Raw genomic sequence first — 24,010 nt, forward strand, 5'->3', positions numbered from 1 at the left:
TCTCCAACTCTTTATATTTGAATGTTGCTCACGGGTAAAAAAGGTTGCGGACCCCTGGCCTAAGGGATACCTACTCTCAGAGTAAATAAGTGGAGTGAGACTTTCTTACTCAGTTTGTCTTAACCTGCTCTACCCCAGGCAGGGAGCAGCAACCAACTGTAAGACAAATTCACTCGGGGCAAATAAAAAATGGTACTACTCTAGTTGTTACCAAACAATGGGGTTGCACCACCGTGAAGTACCCAAATAATTAACTAAAGGGTAGAATCTGAAGACCTCTGCTCTAAGCTCTTCACTTTCCCACCTCACTACAGTAGGGTATTTCTTTAACCATATTTTACAAAAAGTATGAGAAGGGATAACCGGAGAAAAAGGGGGGTAGGTAACGTATTACTTTTATGCAAACAACATTCGTTATACACAAAGAAAAGAAAATAATAATTCCTGACAACAAGTCATTACTATATTATATTAACTATCAAAGGAAAATAATAAAAAAAGAAAACAATCACCTCCCACCTATTTATTATCCCTCGGACTCAACTAGTTAATTTATTCTTAAAAGTAAAAAATGAATGGGGAGGAGGTGGAAAGCAGATGTAGCACGTAACGTAAATGAAATGTTCACCCTTTGCCTATTAAATGTTGTTCTAATAAGGACATAGAAGTGATGATGTTGCTCTTGTGTCTCTTGCCCTGGCAGGGTGGGTGAAGGTCGGGCTGCGTGGAGTTTGGGGAACGCTTATGTATCATTAGGGAACCATGAGAAAGCTCTGGGCTACGCTGGGAAACACCTGGAGATATCGCAGGAGGTAAGGCTGCAATTGGTCTTGCATTAAGGCCTTGGGTTTATCTATTATGGGAAAGCAACAATGCAAAACAACGACTTGCCAAAATCTCACACAATCCATTTGTTGAGTCTCTAACCTCAAGGATAAGCGCTGTATATCCCTTAATGAACTCTCTAAATCCTTTAAATATGGAACATGATATGAACCTTCTACCTCTCCCTAAACAACAGCGCGTTGCTTTAAATCTAGCGTGACCTTAGCACCCACTGCCATTCTCCTCGGTTATGTTGCGCCATAAATAAAGCCACAATTATAGACGTAAATAGACATAAATAAAGACCTAAATAAAGTCACAAATAAAGCTGTAAATGCCATACATAAAGACTTGAATTAAGCCGTAAATAGACGTAAATAAAGCACAAATAAAGCCGTAAATAAAGACATAAAGCTGTAAATAAAGCCACAGATAAAGTGCAACTCAGCAATAGTAAATGTGTTTTAATGGGGGAGTTCTTATGGGGGGATTGGCCAATGAAATCCAAAATGTTGGAGGTGAACAGTGAAAACAGGATGGGCTTGGAGTTCCGGGTGGTGTGTGGCACCTTTAAAGGGGCGATTCACCTTAACTTTTTTGTATGTTAAAGAATGGCTAATTTTAGTTCAGTTTTAGTATTATTTGACTTTTTTTCTTCTGACACTTTCCAGCTTTTCAGTGGGGATCACTGACCCCATCTAAAAAACAAATGTTCTCTAAGACTATAAATGTATTGTTATTGCTACTTTTTATTACTCCTCTTTCTATTCAGGCCTCTCCTATTCTTATTCCAGTCTCTTATTCAAATCAGTGCATGGTTGCTAGGGTAACTTGGACCCTAGCAACCAGATGGCTCCAATGGCTAACTGGAGAGCTGCTGAATAAACGCTAAATAAGTCAAAAACCCCAAATAAAAAAAATGAAGACCAATTGCAAATTGTCTCAGAATATCATTCTCTAAATCATACTGAAAGTTAAATTATCACATGCAGAAGTGTTAACTTGCCCTTGAACATCCTGAGCTGGCGCTAATCCTGTTGTTTTCCCTGCTCGCTGGTTCTCATGCTCATTAACCTCATTTCGGCATGTTTAAGCCATTGATCTAGTGGCCCTAATCTCTATGGGGATCTGGATTCTGCAGATTAAAATTAAATTCTAGTCCCTTTGCTGAGTCAGAGAGTGAAGAGGAAAAACTGAACGTGTGGTTTATTTTTGCTTTTGTTGCACAAATTGTCACAGTGGGGGGTGTGCACACAGCCATTCGCTACTGCAGTGGGATGCCTACTACTGTACTCCATGCCTGCTACATACATGCTCTATGCCTACTACATACATACTCCATGCCTACTACATACATACTCTATGCCTACTACATACATACTCTATGCCTACTACATACATACTCTATGCCTACTACATACATACTCTATGCCTACTACATACATACTCCATGCCTACTACATACATACTCTATGCCTATTGCATACTCCATGCCAACTACATACATGCTCCATACCTGCTCCATGCATGCTTCCTGCCTGCTCCATGCATGCTCAATGGTTGCTAAATACTGCTGTATTCTGCTGTTCATTCTGCTTGCAGGGGCACCGCCGCCTGATAACAAGCCCATGTGGCAAGGGCAACTAATATACCTGCTGTTACTGGGCCTGGACTGGCAATGTGAGAGTTGTGGCAAATGCCAGAGGGGCTGCAGTAAGTTGTCAAAGACAGTCACTATTGGGGGGTGTTTGGGCCTCTGTGTATCTGAAATGCCAGGGCCTATTTTGAGTCCCAGTCCAGAGCTGCTGGATGTGGCTAGTAGCAGCAGATACAGTAAGTAAATGCTAATTAATCGTATTGTTATGGCCATGGGAAGGTGCACTACATGTATTACCTGCCCAACCCCCACTGGAAAACAGAGCCGAGCCAGTAACATTGGAACCACAGGCCCAATCACTCACCTGCAATGTTGCAGCCAATGGGCAGTGCTCCCAGCATGGTACAGAAATGTCTGGCACAACCTTAACTTTTATAACTGGGCAGGGGCCAAGCTGGAGACAAAAAGCAATGTGTATGATAATAAGTGAATGGAATGTGGGTGCAGCTATTGGATCTAGTACAGTGTAACCGTATTTACACCCCCGCTTAGATAAAATCCTTGTGCCGCTTGGCAAGTTCCCTCTGGTTTGTTTGAGTTCCAAGGACTTTTCCCTGAGAAAGGGGCGAGGGCTCTTTTGTTTGTGGCCCTTCGTTATTAACCCGTTGCTCTGTTACAGGAGCTAATAACTGTATAAAGCCATGGTAACAAAACAATACTCATTGTATCCTTTGTGATCACAGATTGGGGACAAGAATGGCGAACTAACGGCGCGAATGAACGTAACGCAGCTGCAGTCGGCCCTCTGCATCCACGATGGAGACTCTTCTCCGCTATATGAGGCTCAAGGTAGGTGGAGTCATCTCTCGGCTTGCACCCTACTGTGTCTTACGGAACGGTGTTGTGTGCATGGAGACACTTATCCAAGGTGGAGCAAGGGATCTATGGGGTGGAATATGTTTGGGGGATGAGGTTTTTCTTTGGTGTAATGGAGTAGGGCAACCATCGGAGAGTGTCCATTCCCCATCCTCTTGGGTAGCGTTCCCCAAGCTTTTTTTTGGAACCTTTACCCAACCTGTACCCACAACCTGCAACCCGCATTCTTACAGCGACCCGACCCACAAGTACCTTATCCGCAACCCGGACCCGCTGACCATCAAGAATCAGGATGTGCGGTCATTGTAAACCGGAAGTGACATCATCGGAAGTAGGCGTTATCAGAAGGATTAAAGGAGTAAAAATCGCTATTAAGACCTGCGTCTATACCCACACCCCGAACTTCTACCCACAGCGTACCGCAGGTTTTTGCGGGTAACCCGCGGGTACCCTGACCCGCTGCAGGACTCTACGGTGAGCATCATTCAAAAGTAAAAGGAGTTGGTGAGAAACACATGCATGAAAAATGTTCTTGGGGTGCCAAATAAGTGCTGTGATTGGCCATTTGGTAGCCCCTATGTGGATTGTCAACCTACATTGAGACTCTGGCAGTAAAACTGTTTTTTATACAACCAAAACTTGCCTCCAAGTCTGAAAATTCAAAAATAAGCTCCTGCTTTGAGGCCACTGGGAGCAACATCCAAAGGACTCATGAGCTACTGGTTGGGGATCACTGCTTTTGGGGTTCTCCTATATGTTGACCTGGACTGGACCCTAACCTGTCCTCACTGGAGGCAGGTATGTAAATAAGCAACACCTTTCACCTGCTGGTACTTACACCAGGTCTCGTGGCTACTGGCCCAGCTTGTGGGGCAAATCCAAGAGACGTTTGCTTTCCAGGGACCACTAGGTATGATGCTACCGCACTACATGACAAGTCACTTGTGTAATTTTCTCCTGATACAACCAGTTGCTTCTGCTACCAGTAAACTGCAGTAAAAGTTCCCCTTTAAAGTTCACCTGGATCTTCCTCTGTTTACTGAGCTCAGTGGAAATGTTTCCTGGCTTCCTGACCGCGTTTCCACTAATAATGTTTCATAATCATACAGGGTTGTTACAGTAGATTAGAATGGGGGATGCTCATGACCCCTGGGGGGGACACAGCAGTGGGGATTTAATGTGACTGGTTCCAGTCCATCCCAGTTGGATGGTGTGTGACTAGAAATGGTTAATGGCTCCTTTCTCCCCTATAATGACCTCATTCATCAGAGGTGCCATTGATTGGGTTTCCAAGGTCCGCTGGTAAACAGAAGCTCTCAGTGTGCTGGCCAGCAGCGGCCCGTGACTACAGTGCAGGAAGCCCAAGCCCTGGACAAGTCGCTTCATTTATAGTTCAGCCCAACTTGCTGTGAATGAGAGGTGGGACATTAGAGTGGTACTGCGTATCCAAAGCTGGGAATAGAGGTAACTGCCCCCCCCTCTTATCTGTATATTTACCTGCATTAGAGCACTGCTCTCATTGGGCAGAGCAAGTGCCTCCTAAAACTGCATGTCCGGCTACTAATCTGTGAGTCATTTGTGTAACTTAATAGTGGGCAACTGTTTGCCTTTTTAACTCATTTAAATCTGAAACTGCGTCACCTGCTGATCATTTAGTCACATTCATTATAAGAGCTGTGTAAAACTGTGAATATCATTATATATATATATATATATATATATATATATATATATATATATATATATATATATATATATATATATATATATATATATATATATATATATATATATATATAAAGTGAGCACAGTGCTTAGGTTCCACAGCACTACGCGCTAAATCTGAAACAAAAAATGCACGTTAACTTTAATTGTGCAAATTCACCAATTCATTACAAAATTGGGATCAATTCATTCATTACATACCACATGGCAGGGTCTCACCCCGTCTCCATACCTCATGTAGGCCACACCCTCCTGACGCGTTTCGCACCATTGAGTGCTTCATCAGAGGGGGGTTTACATTATGTAGTAACACAGGTCTGATCCAGTGACCTATGGCAACCAATCAGCAGTTTGTTGGTGCAGTGCAATTGGCTGCTGTGGGTTTGCCCCGAGTAGGGTTGCCACCTTTTTTTAAAAAAAAAAAACTTACCGGGCTGTGGTGGGGGCGGGAACTAAAGCGGTGGATCATGCTGCAAAAAGGGGTGGAGCCGAGGGAGCGTGCCACAAAAAGGGGTGGAGCTGAGGGAGCGTGCCACAAAAAGGGGTGGAGCTGAGGGATCCTGCTGCAAGAAGGGGCTGGCCACATCGCGCAATGCCGAGAGGATGAAGAAAAGGTAAATTTCCACCGAAGGCCAAGTTTTTTTCTCAGGGGTATTACAAATTACCGGTAATTTGCAATACCAGGCCCCGGCCTTGGCAGGTGTTTTACCGGCTAGGCCGGTAATCCTAGCCCCGAGTAACTTCCCAGCTCATTGGGTAATGGCACACAGTGCTTGTTTTTCAGCAGCCCCAAAACAATCATCAAAGATGCTCTCTAATGACTTGTAATAGTCTAATGAGGTTATGTAATAAAAGGCATTAAGTTTGCCTGGGGCTGTAACCCATAGCAACCAATTGACAGGTAGCATTTACTGACCCCTGTTAAAAAGCAGACACTATATTCGTTGCCACTGGTTACTGCTCCTGGGCAAACTTAGTGATTTTTATTACATTAGGGGGGTAAAAGCACTTGGCAGGTGATAGCAGGTGCCCTTTAAGAAAATACAGTGCAAGTCAATTGGGGGATGAAATTGGGTCATTACCCTAAATGTGTACAGAGCCCCACAATTATATATTCTAAAGCCATTTTGTATGATCTCTTTTGGGGATCTCTTGAACAAAGGGGGGATTCTGAAGCCTCCTAGTTATTGAGACGTATTGAGAGTTGTGGTTAAACTACATTGTGGGGGGGGGCACAGGCTCTGGATTTGGAGGGATAATAGAATCCGCGTTCATTGTAAAGCCAAAGTCACTGGTTTGGTTGGCATTAGTGCTCCCGGCCTCAGGCAGTAACAGTATTGGTTGCCCGGCTTTAAGATTTAAGGTTTTGGGCTATTTCCATCAGTTTTAGGATGTGAAACATCTACCTAACTAACCCGGCTACTGAGACCGCTCTGAAAGGCAAGCATGGCATTCTTAACGGCTTCCCCTCTGTCTCCAGTGAGGTGTCATTGATAGAATCATTCACGGCAAGTCTCGACTCTGAACAAAGCTCAGAGCCACATGGGGCATTGGAACTCAAGGACTTATTTCATTCCCATGGCACTTGCCCTCCAGATTGAACTGTGCTTTTCATCGTCTCCGTATTTGGAGGAGTAGAATGTGACTCTTCAGAGTGGGGGGTGAATCAAATGGTTGGAGCAGCGTGGGCTATCCTGGGCCTGGTGCTTTTAAATGTGCGTTTGGCAAGTAATGTCTCTGTACTGACTGGCCAGTTGCCCTTATCAGTGATTTGATTCAACTGGGGGCAGATAAGGCACAAGGTTCTGCCAACTACTTGTGTTGGGGTCACTTTAACTGAAAAAGATTTGGCGAATTTTGTGGATAACAGACTGTGCCAATCTAGGCAGCGCCCGCCAGTTGCTACTAAACCTATGAACGTGCCAGTGACTCAAAGTTGCCTCTTTATAGATGGGCCACAGTGCAGAGAGATGGGCAACTAGTCTGGTAAAGGGGATGGAAGAATAAAGAGGAATTTATTCGTTTTCTCTGGAGACCTTATTACACACTTAAGTAATTAGCAACTTCTGTCCAGAAGTGATGAATTTAGGCGCAATCCCAAACCATAATGGTAAAAATCTGCATTTTTGAATCTGTTGCACTTGTCCGGGAATGCCGGGTTCATTTTATGTAGAGTGTGGGGTGTATAACAGGCACGGTGTAGGTATTATAGTGGATAAGTCGGTCTCTGGATCTTATTAGGGGGGTGAGATATATTTCCATTGTAAGATCCGGAATGTTAATAATCCATTTCTGCAGCATTTCCTGCTTTGTGGTTTGGTAACTGGTTTGTAGTAAAGTATATATCGCTGATAATGGCTTTGTAAGGTGTTCCTTACGTAATAAATCTTCTAGCCGGGAAGTCCCAATCCTAGGGGTGTTGGACTGAAGTTGTTGAGTAAGGGCGTGTCTCAGTTGTACGTAGCGGAAGAGCATTCCATTTGATATGCCAAACTTGTCCTTGACTTGCTGAAAGGAAGAGAGGATATTGTCCGAATATAAATCCCCTATATATTTCACATGATATTGTGCCCAGAGGTGAGGATCTGGTACTGTGAGAAGCTGGGACAGATTCATATAATGGGGGGGATAGGGCCTGGGTATCATTTCCAACTCTTGCAGCTTAGCTGCCATGCTTTAACCACATTTTTAATCATTGGGATGAGATTGGTAGAGAATGAAGCCTTCCTATAGATCAGGTTGCATAAGCCTTCAAGTGACCCCATTATTTTTGCTTCTAAAAGTGTCTTCAGGCGTTGGGAATTACCACCACCTCAAAGGTGTTAATTGGGCTGCTATGAAGTATTCCAGCATATCCGGGGCTTCTAGTCCGCCATCTTTTAATGAGGATGTTAGGGCTTTGTATTTAACCCTAGTTGCCCCTGGAGACCAGTAGAGTTTGTTTAATTGTATTTTAAGTAATTTAAAAAAGGAAGCTGGGAGCCATACTGGTGATTTTCTGAATAGATAGAAGAAGGTATTTCATTTTGAACAAGTTTATTCTGCCAATTAATGATGGAGGGAGCTTAAGCCATTTTTCGATTGTCTTTTGGAGTGATTCCATTAGGGGATCGATGAGGAATGGCATATTTCATTGAAAGCAACACGGGCAGTTCTGCATTGTGGGGCCTTTAAATAGGGATATGTTGAACTGGAAGCTTCATGTACTTACCTGTAGTTGCACTGCTGCCTGGGGGGGGGGGTGAGACAGATTGAGCTATAATTGTGCTATAGAGACGGGGAAATGCTGAATGGGCCAAAGCCCCTTATGTTTTGTGTGTGTTTTATATAAATGGAGCTGGGGGCGAAGGTTATCGGGGTCAGATCTGTTCTTGTGCCTAGTCTGTCCCTTCAATATTTCCTACTTATACTTATACATTTTTAGGTGAACTTCCCCTTTAATGAACAAAAATCTCCGAAGCAGTGAGAGGGGAATTAGCCAAAACAGGGCCATCATTTGAATTGGGGGGTGGGGGGAAAGGCAACTAAAGCAGAAAAGAATCATGTTCTGGCCAGGAATAGAAGCGGTGGTGGGAGAAAGTGAGTGGGGGTGAAGGGTGACACTGGGAGAATAAGACAAATGAAGGGGCTGAGGGAGAATAGAGTTGGAGATGGGAAGATTGGCTCATTTGCTGTGTCTGTATAATCACTGGCAATTCACTCACACACGGCCAATACGAGTGGAAAATCACTGGGCTCCATGGTGGCAGCCTACCAGCCCCTGGCACACACAGCCTTAACCCTCCCAGCACCCAGGGTGACACCTACACGGATACAGGGAATCATTAACGTGACACTTGCACGGATACAGGGGATCATTCAGGGGTGATAGAGGGGTGACACTTGCATGGATACTAGGAATCAATCACGGGTGATCGAGTTTATTGGTAGGTGCCAGACACAGGCAGGAACTATGAGCACTGTATTGGCAGAGCGTGGCAGAATGTACCCGCTGAGGGGGGTGGGAGTGTACTGAGGGGCTGTGACCCCTCCTAAGGACAGGAGATATATAGAGAATATATAGAGTACGTCGGGGTAGAGAGCCAGAGCCCATATTGTGCAGTACGACTGTATGACGGGACTGAGGTTGTGTAGGTGGCGGGTTATTGGAGAACTCAGAGTTGGCACCGTTCCTGGCACTTATCCCTGACATGACTCGTTAGATCTCAGATCTTGATCTCTGCTCAGTGCTTGATATTGGCTCTAAACTCTACATCATGGAAATGCAGATACAGACTGACGGCAGCGACCCCCTCCCTGGATTTTATTGGGGGAATCCAACGTTGGGTTGTTAAGTTGCTGAAATGTTCATACAGTGAATCACAAAATATCAATTCCTACGCAAGTCTAAAATAATTCTAATAATAAATGGAAGTGACAAACGGGTGATGTTCTTACAGGTTCAATGTCATTATCACTTGAGTCAGAGCTAAAATATTTTCCCACCTTTCTTAAACTCTTAAGTTCCTCTGTGAGATCAGACTTTATATTGGAATATTACTGGTCTCTGAAATAGAAACGTTATCTTCTGTTACAGGAGGAATGAGGTGGGAACATGGAGTCGGTGAGATGTTGGGCAGATAGTAATTCAGTTACAAGCAGCCAATCGCCTGCACTTGTCTATCACATCTCTTCCCTGATCTTATTCATTCTTATTCACACTGTCTGTATCTGTAATAACCAGAATGAATACAAAAAATCCGAGTCTCTGTAACGACTGATCCAAACAAAAACCCGCGAGTGAGATCCCCGGCAGAAGGTCCGAGCCATCATGTCTGTACATTGATTTATTCACTGATTTCAGCTCTATCCTTGGCTTCTTAATGTCACCGTATAGTTTATTAATTTGTATGTGTCCCTCCAAATGTCTCCAGCCCATGACTAATAATTAGAGCGGCTGCAGTATCCGTTTGACTTGGACTTTCATCCCACCAATAGAAACCTTCTGAACACTCCAACTTTTTGCTTTTTAGGATAGCTCCTATTATACCAGTAGAGTAGGGTCGGACTGGTCTGCTGAGATACCGGGGAACCTCCTGGTGGGCCCCATAGAGCTGTGTTCATATTGAACGGCATTGAACGACTATTTTCAGCCAATTGACTAGTCTACTGCTCAGGAGATGTTGTGGCATTAGTGATTCATGAGCCATTTGTGCTCCAACCGTTTTGGGGGATTAGGACAGAGCGGACCAGTCTCTCCACCAGTCTCTTGATCCATCCCCATTGCAATATCTCGCCAATGGTGCCATCAAAGATGGTGTTCTCCAGAAATACCAGCCATTCCTTCTTACTAGTAAGTATTTAGGGTGGTTCCTTCTCAAAGAATGGGGAAAAAAGGTTCTGAATCCAATGGCTATTTGTACTGTATGTGGAGTCGGAGGCAGCAGTGCATATAGAACGGGGATATTTCATAAGAGAAGGGGAAGCTTCCCACCCACAGAGAATCTTTTAATGTAACCGGGGCAGATCATTTAGTGACCTGGTGAGTTTCCCCTTTGTCTGGACCAAAGGGGGGGGGGGGTTTAACGGCCTCTTTGTGAAACACTCGGCATCTCTGGATATGGGAATCCATTACCACGGGAGACCTGTCTGTAATTAGTGTCGGCATGGGGGGGGCTCACTAATGGCTCTGGAAATCAAAGTGCCCGTCCTCTACGGATTTACTGACTCCCTGCTGGAATCTCTGTGTAACTTTTAATCTATTACACGAAATCCAGTGTTTATTGGGCTAAAGATAAAGGTGTAAGTGCAGGGGGGGTGAAGCTTTGCCTCCAAACTTATGTCCTTTGCCCTCCTTTAATTATTCTTCTAGTTTTCAAGATATTCGCAGTTGTAAGACAACTTTCCTCTGCTCAATAACTTGATTTTCTAGCAAACTGTGAGTCAGAATTTGCTGCCATCCAGCTCGGGTATTTTAGCAGCTAATTAGTGTCCCATTCCAACTGTCATTTCTGCAGGGAAACCATCATTTTCCTGATTTAGAACGTCATTTGGAGGGATCCGCCCCCTGGAACAGCAGATCGGCTCCTGGGGTCCTGGCCAAATTCTCGGAGAAAGTTTTCAGGGATCCGAGTGAAGTTTAGAGACAGAGAGAGCATTTAGAAATGCCCCAGAGATTTTCCATCACTCTGCTCTGAGCTCGGCAAATAGGCCCATAAATACTTTATAGAGGGGGGGGCTGCACCAGGCGCATTTTAGCAGGAGATGCGACTCAGTAGCCGAACAGGAAAGTGGGTGATTGTATCTGACGGCTCATCGTGGGCTTCAAACTGGGGTTTCGCTCCCCCCCCTCAATATATTTACTGAATCTTTAGTGAATATTTTGTGGAATCATTCGGCAAGAGTTTAGAATTATCGGGGAAGCTGTGAGTAACAATTCAGTCTTTTTATAACAAAATGTACAATTATGGGACGTTTATCTTCTAATCCTACATTACGGGGTTATGTATTTATCCAAATGCCAAAAACTCTGTTTTTTTACTATAAGAAAAAATAGTGGATAATATAGTGGAAGAAATATAAACTGGAATTTTTCTAGATTTATTATACCCCGAGGATGAATAACTCTTAATCTGATACTCTGGCATCTCAGACCTGCCGAGGTCAATGGGAGAAGTCTGGGAGATATCCTGATCTGCGCTTGGTTATGTGCAAAAATCCGAAGATATTGTGGTTTTTCAGGCAAAAATCAAAAAAAAATCTTTTTTTTATTTATTTTATTTTTTTTCCCCTACACAGGAAATTTTCAGAAAGTGTATTGATAAATAAGAGTTGGTAACCCATGTGGACTTGGTCGGAGTAGTTTTCCGAAAATTAGCTTTTTGGATTGTAATAACCCCATACGTGTGACACATTGATACCCTAAGGGTTTATTTTCCTCGGGCACCATTGTGCTCAGAGTAGAGTGCCAGCCGGGGGCACAATTCTTACTATATGCCAGTTATTCTAGGGCACTGAGTGGCTTGGCATTGTATACTGGTATGGACCCGTTATCTGGAAACAACTGGCAGTTAGGCAGGTTAAAAAAAAAAAACTTTAAGATTGAACTTGATGGACGTGTGTCTTTTTTCAACCTAACTTACTACTATGTTTTCCAAAAAGATCAGAATTATGGAAAGGCCGTCTCCCATAGACTCAATTTTATCCAAATAATCCAGATTTTTAAAAACAATTTCCTTTTTCTGTGTAATGATAAAACAGTCGCTTGTACTTGATCCCGAGTTATAATTAATCCTTATTGTTAGTAGGGATGTACTGAATCCAGGATTCGGCCTATTCCAGCAGGATTCAGATTCGGCTGAATCCTTGTCTGGCTGAACTGAATCCGAATCCTAATTTGCATATGTAAATTAGGGGCGGGGATGGAAATCTACTTTTCTACACAAAAACAAGGAAGTGAAAAAAATGTTAACACTTTTTCCTTTCCCGTCCCTAATTTGCATATGCAAATTAGGATTTGGTATGGTTCGTTATTCGGCCGAATCTTTCACAAAAGATTCAGGGATTAGGCCGAATCTCAAATAGTGGTTTCGGTGCATCCCTAATTGTGAGCAAAACCAGCCTATTGGGTTTATTTCAGGTTTATATTATTATTATTTTCTAGTAGACTTAAGGTATGAAGATAAAATTATAGACCGATCCATTATCTGGAACCCCAGGTGCCAAGCATTCTGGATAACGGGTCCCATACCTGCACATTGTAAAAGCAAAAATGACATCAAATTTGGGTTATAGGAATAGAAAAACAAGGAAAAAGCTCAAAGCAAGCAAATACTGTATATACACAGGTATGGGATCAGTTATCCGGAAACACATTATCCAGAAAGCTCTGAATTACGCAAAGGCCGTCTCCCATAGACTCCATTATAATCTAATCCAATTTTTTTTCTAAGAAATATCCTTTTTCTGTGTAATAATAAGTCGCTTGTACTTGATCCCAACTAAGATCTAATTAATCCTTATTGGAAGCAAAACTAGCCTATTGGCTTTATTTCATGTTTATATGATTTTCTAGTAGACTTAAGGTGTGAAGATCCAAATTACAGAAAGAACCATTCTCCAGAAATCCCCTGGTCCTGAGCATTCTGGTTAACAGGTCCCATACCTGTAATAATAAAACAGTCGCTTGTACTTGATCCCAACTCAGATATAATTAATCCTTATTGGAAGCAAAACCAGCCTATTGGCTTTATTTCATGTTTATATGATTTTCTAGTGAAGATCCAAATTAGGGAAAAGATCAGTTATCTGGAAAACCCCAGGTCCCGAGCATTCTGGATAACAGGTCCTATACCTGTTTAGATTTCTGCTGACGTCTGTCTGGAGGCACAGCAAGAAGCAGGGGTCCCTGCATGTGAGCCCCCCACCCTTCCGCTGGTAGTCAATACGGGCATGAGCCTGGGCATAGTCTGGAGGTGCCTATAGAATTGATATGCAGTTCTTCCAGGGTTGGGCAGTTGTCACAGTGAATGGCAGCTAATGGGTTAATTGTATGATCTTTTGCCCTTTGCATTATATTCAGGTGCCAGACCCAAGAGGTTCCAGCGCCACAGCATGGACAGCCTGGAGTTCATCCCATTCCCCTCCGACAAGGTGAGCCCAGGGAATTCTGGGAAATGCAGGGATAGGGGTGTAATGAAGAATATAACGGGGGTCACTACTCCAAGCTCCATTTACCTGCCCACCTCTCTGACTGATAAGGAGTCGGAACAGCTTGTTACATAGGCTTTATAGCCCTGATATTTCTGTAACTAATAAATATTTTATGTTCCAAAGGAGCAAAATGGAGATTTCAGCCGGAGCAAAAACTACCGCAACCATCACGTTTCCATGGAGGCAAATGCACAGGAGGTTCCTACTCTTGATACCAATGACGTCCGGCTACAGATGCCCCCCTTGGTAAAAAAAAAAGAATTCTTATTTACACTGAAATGCATTGCCTCGTTACTATGGTCTGTACTCCTAGCAACCACAGAGCAGTGTTTTATTAAAGGGGCCTATGAGATGAGTAAATGTGAGAGGTGGGCTACTGAAACCCATTTCTGGGCTAATGAGAATCACGTTTCCCCAGCAGCTGGTAATGTCTTTATAATGTTACACCCGCTCTCCTGTAGCCCCTATAAAAGTCTTATTTGGCCGTTTCACTCTTGCGTAGGATTCCATTGTCTCCTTAGCTGCTCACTGACCACAGTCTCCCCATTGTTAGATGTTGGGATTAGTAGTTCCACAGGAAAGAATAGAGGTTTGTGATTGGCTTTTCCATTAACACATCTGCTCGGCTGTTGGTTAAATCCCTTCACACTGCTATCCCCCTGTTGTGATATATACCAGCCTTGTATCCACGGCAACCAAGGGGAAATAAATACCGTTCCACGTTTCTCCCTGCTGACATTTTATGGGTTTCCTTGTAATTTCCCAATTTAAATACTTATTGACAGCTTCACTCATTCCATTACCCACACACCCCTCTAACACCAGCGCCACCTTTATTGTGGGAACAGAACGGACACTAACACAGAGAGCTGGACATGAGTGTGTTAACTCTATAGGCTTGGTAGATATATAGAGACATTGGGGTAACAGTCACCCTGCTATAGTTCCAGGGGTACCCAGGGCACAAATAAGCACTCACCCCAAATCTCTCCCTAACTGACCTTCAGACTGGGCCCCCTTAGCTCATAACAAGGTTACAGATATATAGAAACATTGGGGTGTCACCCTGCTATAGTTCCAGAGGTACCCAGGGTACAAATAAACACTCACCCCAAATCTCCCCCTAACTGACCTTCAGACTGGGCCCCCTTAGCTCATAACAAGGTTACAGATATATAGAAACATTGGGGTGTCACCCTGCTATAGTTCCAGGGGTACCCAGGGCACAAATAAACACTCACCCCAAATCTCCCCCTAACTGACCTTCAGACTGGGCCCCTTAGCTCATAACAAGGTTACAGATATATAGAAACATTGGGGTGTCACCCTGCTATAGTTCCAGAGGTACCCAGGGTACAAATAAACACTCACCCCAAATCTCCCCCTAACTGACCTTCAGACTGGGCCCCTTAGCTCATAACAAGGTTACAGATATATAGAAACATTGGGGTGTCACCCTGCTATAGTTCCAGAGGTACCCAGGGCACAAATAAGCATTAACCCCAAATCTCCCCGAACTGACCATCAGACTGGGCCCCCTTAGCTCATAACAAGGTTACAGATATATAGAAACATTGGGGTGTCACCCTGCTATAGTTCCAGGGGTACCCAGGGTACAAATAATCACTCACCCCAAATCTCCCCCTAACTGACCTTCAGACTGGGCCCCCTTAGCTCATAACAAGGTTACAGATATATAGAAACATTGGGGTGTCACCCTGCTATAGTTCCAGGGGTACCCAGGGTACAAATAAACACTCACCCCAAATCTCCCCCTAACTGGCCTTCAGACTGGGCCCCCTTAGCTCATAACAAGGTTACAGATATATAGAAACATTGGGGTGTCACCCTGCTATAGTTCCAGGGGTACCCAGGGTACAAATAAGCACTCACCCCAAATCTCCCCCTAACTGACCTTCAGACTGGGCCCCCTTAGCTCATAACAAGGTTACAGATATATAGAAACATTGGGGTGTCACCCTGCTATAGTTCCAGGGGTACCCAGGGTACAAATAAGCACTCACCCCAAATCTCCCCCTAACTGACCTTCAGACTGGGCCCCCTTAGCTCATAACAAGGTTACAGATATATAGAAACATTGGGGTGTCACCCTGCTATAGTTCCAGGGGTACCCAGGGTACAAATAAGCACTCACCCCAAATCTCCCCCTAACTGACCTTCAGGCTGGGCCCCCTTAGCTCATAACAAGGTTACAGATATATAGAAACATTGGGGTAACAGTCACCCTGCTATAGTTCCAGGGTACCCAGGGTACAAATAAACACTCACCCCAAATCTCCCCCTAACTGACCTTCAAGGCTGGGCCCCCTTAGCTCATAAAAGGTTACACATATATAGAAACATTGGGGTAACAGTCACCCTGCTATAGTTCCAGGGGTACCCAGGGTACAAATAATCACCCACCCCAAATCTCCCCCTAACTGACCTTCAGACTGGGCCCCTTAGCTCATAACAAGGTTACAGATATATAGAAACATTGGGGTAACAGTCACCCTGCTATAGTTCCAGGGGTACCCAGGGCACAAATAAACACTCACCCCAAATCTCCCCCTAACTGACCTTCAGACTGGGCCCCCTTAGCTCATAACAAGGTTACAGATATATAGAAACATTGGGGTGTCACCCTGCTATAGTTCCAGAGGTACCCAGGGTACAAATAAACACTCACCCCAAATCTCCCCCTAACTGACCTTCAGACTGGGCCCCCTTAGCTCATAACAAGGTTACAGATATATAGAAACATTGGGGTGTCACCCTGCTATAGTTCCAGGGGTACCCAGGGTACAAATAATCACTCACCCCAAATCTCCCCCTAACTGACCTTCAGACTGGGCCCCCTTAGCTCATAACAAGGTTACAGATATATAGAAACATTGGGGTGTCACCCTGCTATAGTTCCAGGGGTACCCAGGGTACAAATAAACACTCACCCCAAATCTCCCCCTAACTGGCCTTCAGACTGGGCCCCCTTAGCTCATAACAAGGTTACAGATATATAGAAACATTGGGGTGTCACCCTGCTATAGTTCCAGGGGTACCCAGGGTACAAATAAGCACTCACCCCAAATCTCCCCCTAACTGACCTTCAGACTGGGCCCCCTTAGCTCATAACAAGGTTACAGATATATAGAAACATTGGGGTGTCACCCTGCTATAGTTCCAGGGGTACCCAGGGTACAAATAAGCACTCACCCCAAATCTCCCCCTAACTGACCTTCAGACTGGGCCCCCTTAGCTCATAACAAGGTTACAGATATATAGAAACATTGGGGTGTCACCCTGCTATAGTTCCAGGGGTACCCAGGGTACAAATAAGCACTCACCCCAAATCTCCCCCTAACTGACCTTCAGGCTGGGCCCCCTTAGCTCATAACAAGGTTACAGATATATAGAAACATTGGGGTAACAGTCACCCTGCTATAGTTCCAGGGGTACCCAGGGTACAAATAAACACTCACCCCAAATCTCCCCCTAACTGACCTTCAAGGCTGGGCCCCCTTAGCTCATAAAAAGGTTACACATATATAGAAACATTGGGGTAACAGTCACCCTGCTATAGTTCCAGGGGTACCCAGGGTACAAATAATCACCCACCCCAAATCTCCCCCTAACTGACCTTCAGACTGGGCCCCTTAGCTCATAACAAGGTTACAGATATATAGAAACATTGGGGTAACAGTCACCCTGCTATAGTTCCAGGGGTACCCAGGGCACAAATAAACACTCACCCCCAAATCTCCCCCTAACTGACCTTCAGACTGGGCCCCCCTTAGCTCATAACAAGGTTACAGATATATAGAAACATTGGGGTGTCACCCTGCTATAGTTCCAGAGGTACCCAGGGTACAAATAAACACTCACCCCAAATCTCCCCCTAACTGACCTTCAGACTGGGCCCCCTTAGCTCATAACAAGGTTACAGATATATAGAAACATTGGGGTGTCACCCTGCTATAGTTCCAGAGGTACCCAGGGCACAAATAAGCATTAACCCCAAATCTCCCCCGAACTGACCATCAGACTGGGCCCCCTTAGCTCATAACAAGGTTACAGATATATAGAAACATTGGGGTGTCACCCTGCTATAGTTCCAGGGGTACCCAGGGTACAAATAATCACTCACCCCAAATCTCCCCCTAACTGACCTTCAGACTGGGCCCCCTTAGCTCATAACAAGGTTACAGATATATAGAAACATTGGGGTGTCACCCTGCTATAGTTCCAGGGGTACCCAGGGTACAAATAAACACTCACCCCAAATCTCCCCCTAACTGGCCTTCAGACTGGGCCCCCTTAGCTCATAACAAGGTTACAGATATATAGAAACATTGGGGTGTCACCCTGCTATAGTTCCAGGGGTACCCAGGGTACAAATAAGCACTCACCCCAAATCTCCCCCTAACTGACCTTCAGACTGGGCCCCCTTAGCTCATAACAAGGTTACAGATATATAGAAACATTGGGGTGTCACCCTGCTATAGTTCCAGGGGTACCCAGGGTACAAATAAGCACTCACCCCAAATCTCCCCCTAACTGACCTTCAGACTGGGCCCCCTTAGCTCATAACAAGGTTACAGATATATAGAAACATTGGGGTGTCACCCTGCTATAGTTCCAGGGGTACCCAGGGTACAAATAAGCACTCACCCCAAATCTCCCCCTAACTGACCTTCAGACTGGGCCCCCTTAGCTCATAACAAGGTTACAGATATATAGAAACATTGGGGTAACAGTCACCCTGCTATAGTTCCAGGGGTACCCAGGGTACAAATAATCACCCACCCCAAATCTCCCCCTAACTGACCTTCAGACTGGGCCCCTTAGCTCATAACAAGGTTACAGATATATAGAAACATTGGGGTAACAGTCACCCTGCTATAGTTCCAGGGGTACCCAGGGCACAAATAAACACTCACCCCAAATCTCCCCCTAACTGACCTTCAGACTGGGCCCCCTTAGCTCATAACAAGGTTACAGATATATAGAAACATTGGGGTGTCACCCTGCTATAGTTCCAGGGGTACCCAGGGTACAAATAAGCACTCACCCCAAATCTCCCCCTAACTGACCTTCAGACTGGGCCCCCTTAGCTCATAACAAGGTTACAGATATATAGAAACATTGGGGTGTCACCCTGCTATAGTTCCAGGGGTACCCAGGGTACAAATAAGCACTCACCCCAAATCTCCCCCTAACTGGCCTTCAGACTGGGCCCCTCCACCACTTCAGGCCCTCACTAATGACTAAGTGATGGTGAGGGGTGAGTTCTCAGTTAATGGGAATAAGACATGGGGGCATATGTTACGCCGTGCCTTTAATGATGAGAGTATACAGGGAGTTGTACAGGGAGTTGTACAGCAGCTGGAAGAGAACAGTGAGTTTGATTTATAAGCAATTTATTGACACAATGAGATATAATTGGGAGCTATTATACTTGTGCTCCTTTCAAGGCTCATCCATTATCCCTACATGTCACTCAGTAAAGTCGTAGGTCGGCGCAGCTTTGTCACCGTGAGAATCACCAAGAGACGACGATTAGTTCCTTTGTATGAAGGTTTGTCTGTTGCATCTCGGCACCAAATTCAGGGGCAAATTGAACTCATGGCCAACCAGAAACAGTGTGTGTGAGAGCTCTCTCTCTCCCCCAGTCTCTCTCTCTCTCCCCCAGTCTCTCTCTCTCTCTCTCTCTCCCCCAGTCTCTCTCTCTCTCTCTCCCCCAGTCTCTCTCTCTCTCTCCCAGTCTCTCTCTCTCTCTCTCTCTCTCTCTCTCTCTCTCTCCCACTCTCTCTCTCCCGCAGTCCCCCCCCCTCTCTCTCTCTCTCTCTCTCTCTCTCTCTCTCTCTCTCTCTCTCTCTCTCTCTCTCTCCCGCAGTCCCCCTCTCTCTCTCTCTCTCTCTCTCTCTCTCTCTCTCCCGCAGTCCCCCCTCTCTCTCTCTCTCTCTCTCTCTCTCGCGCAGTCCCCCTCTCTCTCTCTCTCTCTCTTTCTCCCGCAGTCCCCCTCTCTCTCTCTCCCAGTCCCCCTCTCTCTCCCAGTCCCCCTCTCTCCCCCAGTCCCCCTCTCTCTCCCCCAGTCCCCTCTCTCTCTCTCTCCCCCAGTCCCCCTCTCTCTCTCTGTCCCTCTCTCTCCCCCAGTCCCCCCCTCTCTCTCTCTCCCCCAGTCCCCCTCTCTCCCCCAGTCCCCCTCTCCCCCAGTCCCCCTCTCTCTCTCCCCCCCAGTCCCTCTCTCTCTATCTCCCTCTCTCTCCCCCCCAGTCTCTCGCCCAGTCCCTCTTTTTTCTTCTCGCTCTCTCTCCTCTATGGAAGGACTGTGGCAGCAATAGAAAGTTTGGCCTTGGTTCTGCTTTTGCACCTGGGTCTGAGCAGTGGAGCCAATAAATAGCCAAATCAATCACATTAGTGGCCCGAGGGCTGGGACAGAAGTAACTGTTTCATGACTGGCCTTGCTGCAAGACTAGACACAAGGTTGCTTGGCTGATATTATGGAAAGAGCAGGGGGGAGTAGCACTGTGTGTGTGTGTAGCACTGTGTGTGTGTGTGTAGTAGTGTGTGTGTGTGTGTGTGTAGTAGTGTGTGTGTGTGTGTAGTAGTGTGTGTGTGTGTGTGTAGTAGTGTGTGTGTGTGTAGTACTGTGTGTGTGTGTAGTACTGTGTGTGTGTAGTACTGTGTGTGTAGCACTGTGTGTGTGTGTAGCACTGTGTGTGTGTGTAGCACTGTGTGTGTGTGTAGCACTGTGTGTGTGTGTAGCACTGTGTGTGTAGTAGTGTGTGTGTGTGTGTAGTACTGTGTGTGTGTAGTACTGTGTGTGTGTAGTACTGTGTGTGTGTAGTACTGTGTGTGTGTAGTACTGTGTGTGTGTAGTACTGTGTGTGTGTAGTACTGTGTGTGTGTAGTACTGTGTGTGTGTGTAGTACTGTGTGTGTGTGTGTGTGTGTGTGTGTAGTACTGTGTGTGTAGTACTGTGTGTGTGTAGTACTGTGTGTGTGTAGTACTGTGTGTGTGTGTAGTACTGTGTGTGTGTAGTAGTGTGTGTGTGTGTGTGTGTGTGTGTAGTAGTGTGTGTGTGTGTGTGTAGTAGTGTGTGTGTGTGTGTGTGTAGTAGTGTGTGTGTGTGTGTAGTAGTAGTGTGTGTGTGTAGTAGTAGTGTGTGTGTGTAGTAGTAGTGTGTGTGTGTGTGTGTAGTACTGTGTGTGTGTGTGTGTGTGTAGTAGTGTGTGTGTGTGTAGTACAGTTGGCACTTGGCTTGTGTTTGGGCAGAAACAATTGTAATAATAAAAATGCAGCCCTACTGTGTGACATCCCTCATACTCTGGGAGTGGGAGGGGCCAGGCTAAGTGGGAGGGGCCAGGCTGAGTGGGATGTTCCCAGTAATAAAGAGGTGAGTACAAACAGGGGGGCAGAAGAACATTCCAAGGTCACTGGTTATTTACACGTCTCTTTCCTTGGGCAGAATTGTGTGAGAATTGAGATAAACGGATAGAAATATTGGCCCCAGTTCTGCAGCAGCAGGGAATCCCTTGTGTGACATGGAAATAGAGTGTGAGCTACTGACTGTAATGGGAGCAGATTATATATATGTATATGTACCCCCCCTGTGCTGATCTTGGTCAACTTTAACCCTCATTGGGGGATTCAGTAAGTGGCAGTGAGAGTCTGTCTGCCTGGAGCAGTTAGAGGGGGTATAAATGTGTATATGTGCTGGGCAGGGAGTTGCTGCAGTGCATGCTGGGAATGGCAGTCCATTATTGGGACCCGAGTACTTTGGGGATTGTGAGAGTAAGTTGTTTGTCGCAGTTTCTCTGTCAGACGTGAATTATACGAGAGAACTGGCCAATTCCATTGCACATTGACACCCCCTCTCCCCTTTAACCACTCGGCTTTAGCTGTACCAACTGCCAGTTCTGCGGGAAACTTCTGTAATTAACCCCGTTACTGCACCCAGCGCTGCTGTATCCCAATAATTTATTATGTTAACCCAATATTTTATTATAATCTTATATTTTATTATAAAATGTATTATAATTTATATTTTATCATAATAATTTGATATTTTATCCCAATATTTTATTATAATCTATTATAATATTTTATTATAAAAAATTATTATAATTTATATTTTATACCAATAGTTTGCTATTTTATTATAATGTTATACCAATATTTTATTATAATTGATTATAATGATATTTTATTATAATATTTTATCCCAATATTTTATTTCATTTATTGAGAAGCCCTGCCCTGTAGAGCTTACAGTCTAAATGTCACAATGAAATGTCAGACCAGAGTGGGGAGGGGCATGTACTTGGAGCCCTGGTCAGATCATACAATATAATAATAATAATAATAATAATATATATATACACACACACAGCATCTGTCTGTAGCTGCTATAGTAAAGCCATCGTGTCACAGTAACGGCTTCTGCTGGCACTCAATGGGTTAACAGACTAATGGGCTGCTGCTCCCTTTCTCCTATTTATAGTGGGCCGTGTGTGAGGGGGAGGGAGGGCTCCTACCTGCAGGGGGTGTGCTCACCTGATGGGTTGTTCCAGCAAATCCTCCTGCCCCTTCCCTGCCTATGAAACTGTGCCTTGTCTCTTTAAGAGAAGTCTCTGCACGAGCAGCTCTGTCTCTGCTCCGCTGTCTCTTCTGCTCCACCCGGGAGCCCTGCGTGACTTCTTCTTGTATCCAGTGGGGGTGAGTGGAAGTGGGAGCAGAGTGGGGGTGAGTGGGGGTGCAGTGGAAGTAGAAGTGGGGGTACAGCTGTGTGTCCCTCTCCAGATTTGCAGCTACTGATGCTGAGCTGCAGCTTAACTGTAAGTAACCCTTGTCCTTGTATCTCTGTAGAGACAGTTTGGGGGTGTCGGCTTGTGGGGGGCCACTGTCGGTTTCATGGTCACTTCATATCAACCCCCCCATGAACTTGCTCAACTACAACTCCCAACTGGATCTTTAGTTCAGCAACATCACAGGGGCCACTGCTGCTCCGACCAATAACTTTTAATGGAGCTCTGGCTTGTCTGGGTTTAGTCCAGGCAACGTGGGGTTAAATGCCCTTTAATGCCCCATTGGGCCGATCACAAGACTATTGAGGGGGGCAGTGGTTAAATGCTCAGAATCTGGGCGGCCTTGCGTGTGATTAACCCCAAGTGTGCCAGTGTACACAGACTTTATTGTTCCCCACACTAAGCCCACTGGGTCTGTCTGTCCCTCTGTCTTGTGGGCACCAATCAGAGCAGGGCACTGGCACGAGGCGTCTGACCATTAGGCTCCATTAGACAGAAATCGTCTTGGCCGGGCTAGTGAATGGGCTAATGAGTTGTGCACCCCTTTATCCTTGGGCTCAGGTGAGAGTATTAATCACTGATTATCTGGGGGGAGGAGACTCTGCTGCCAGACCATGCGGCTGCTCCACTTCAGCTCAGACACGGGGGGGGGTCCAGTCTGTAGACGTCACATGAGGATAATGGGGGGGGAAGGTTTACTTGCCCTTTATAAGTTCTAGCCAATTACTGGTTTCTTGTTCATGAGATTGGGGGGGGGGGGCTTGACTCCCCAGTTTATCCCAGTGTTCCGTGCGGATATTCCTTGTCTGTGGGGAATATTTCTGTAACACTGCGAGGCACGGCTAATGAGTCTGATCCCTTATACAGAGATGCACTGTGGGTTCAGACTCATGTACCATAGATCTGCCAATGCACAGGGGCCCCTGCACATAAACATTTGATCCTCTGTATATGGAGCCCGTTGTCTCCACCCCAAATCTTTGTTATTCTAGTGCAGACCCCCCATAACAACCCCCAGTGAATATTCTCATTGGCTCCTCTCTTAACACAGGGGCCCCTCACTCCCAGCATCCTCTGCTCTAGTTCAACAACTGAGGGGCCGAGTTGTGTGTGGCCCTAAATATTACACACAGTGTGACTGCTCCACTTACTGCCCCAACACTCCTGCACTCGGTCTCTTTGAAGATCCGCATTATCCCCCCCACACACAAATACATGCACTGGGGACTGATGTTGTTTATACAGAGGTCTTGTACCAGTGGCTTGAAGGGAGTGACATGGGGGGGGGGGCAGGACACATTTATTAAACACTTCCATGTGACACTCTGGAAAGGGTTAAATCCAACTGGAGAGTAAACTTCAGTATTGTGCAGCCTTCCCCCCGTCATGCAGAGCATCTCCCCTAATCTCCACATCTCCTTGCAGAGCATCTCTCCTGCAGTCTCTCCCGCCTCCTGCAGAGCATCTCTCCTCCTACAGACCACCTCTC

General features: G+C 45.4%; 1 protein-coding gene across 4 annotated transcripts in view; it reads left to right on the forward strand.

Annotated features, from left to right (window-relative positions):
- The window catches only part of gpsm1.L (G-protein signaling modulator 1 L homeolog), a 67,549-nt gene that overhangs the window by 34,251 nt on the left and 9,288 nt on the right, over positions 1-24,010 (forward strand). For 2 of the 4 annotated variants that reach the window (XM_018228983.2, XM_018228982.2), the window contains 4 exons: positions 704-812; positions 3,166-3,271; positions 13,584-13,654; positions 13,838-13,960. In XM_018228983.2, the coding sequence (XP_018084472.1) occupies positions 704-812; positions 3,166-3,271; positions 13,584-13,654; positions 13,838-13,960 (409 nt within the window). Of the gene's footprint in view, positions 1-703; positions 813-3,165; positions 3,272-13,583; positions 13,655-13,837; positions 13,961-22,258; positions 22,552-24,010 lie in introns of those variants that run through there. The other 2 variants (XM_018228984.2, XM_018228985.2) reach the window with 2 other exon arrangements.

Source organism: Xenopus laevis, chromosome 8L (assembly GCF_017654675.1).
Source record: "Xenopus laevis strain J_2021 chromosome 8L, Xenopus_laevis_v10.1, whole genome shotgun sequence".
Taxonomy (NCBI): Eukaryota; Metazoa; Chordata; class Amphibia; order Anura; family Pipidae; genus Xenopus; species Xenopus laevis.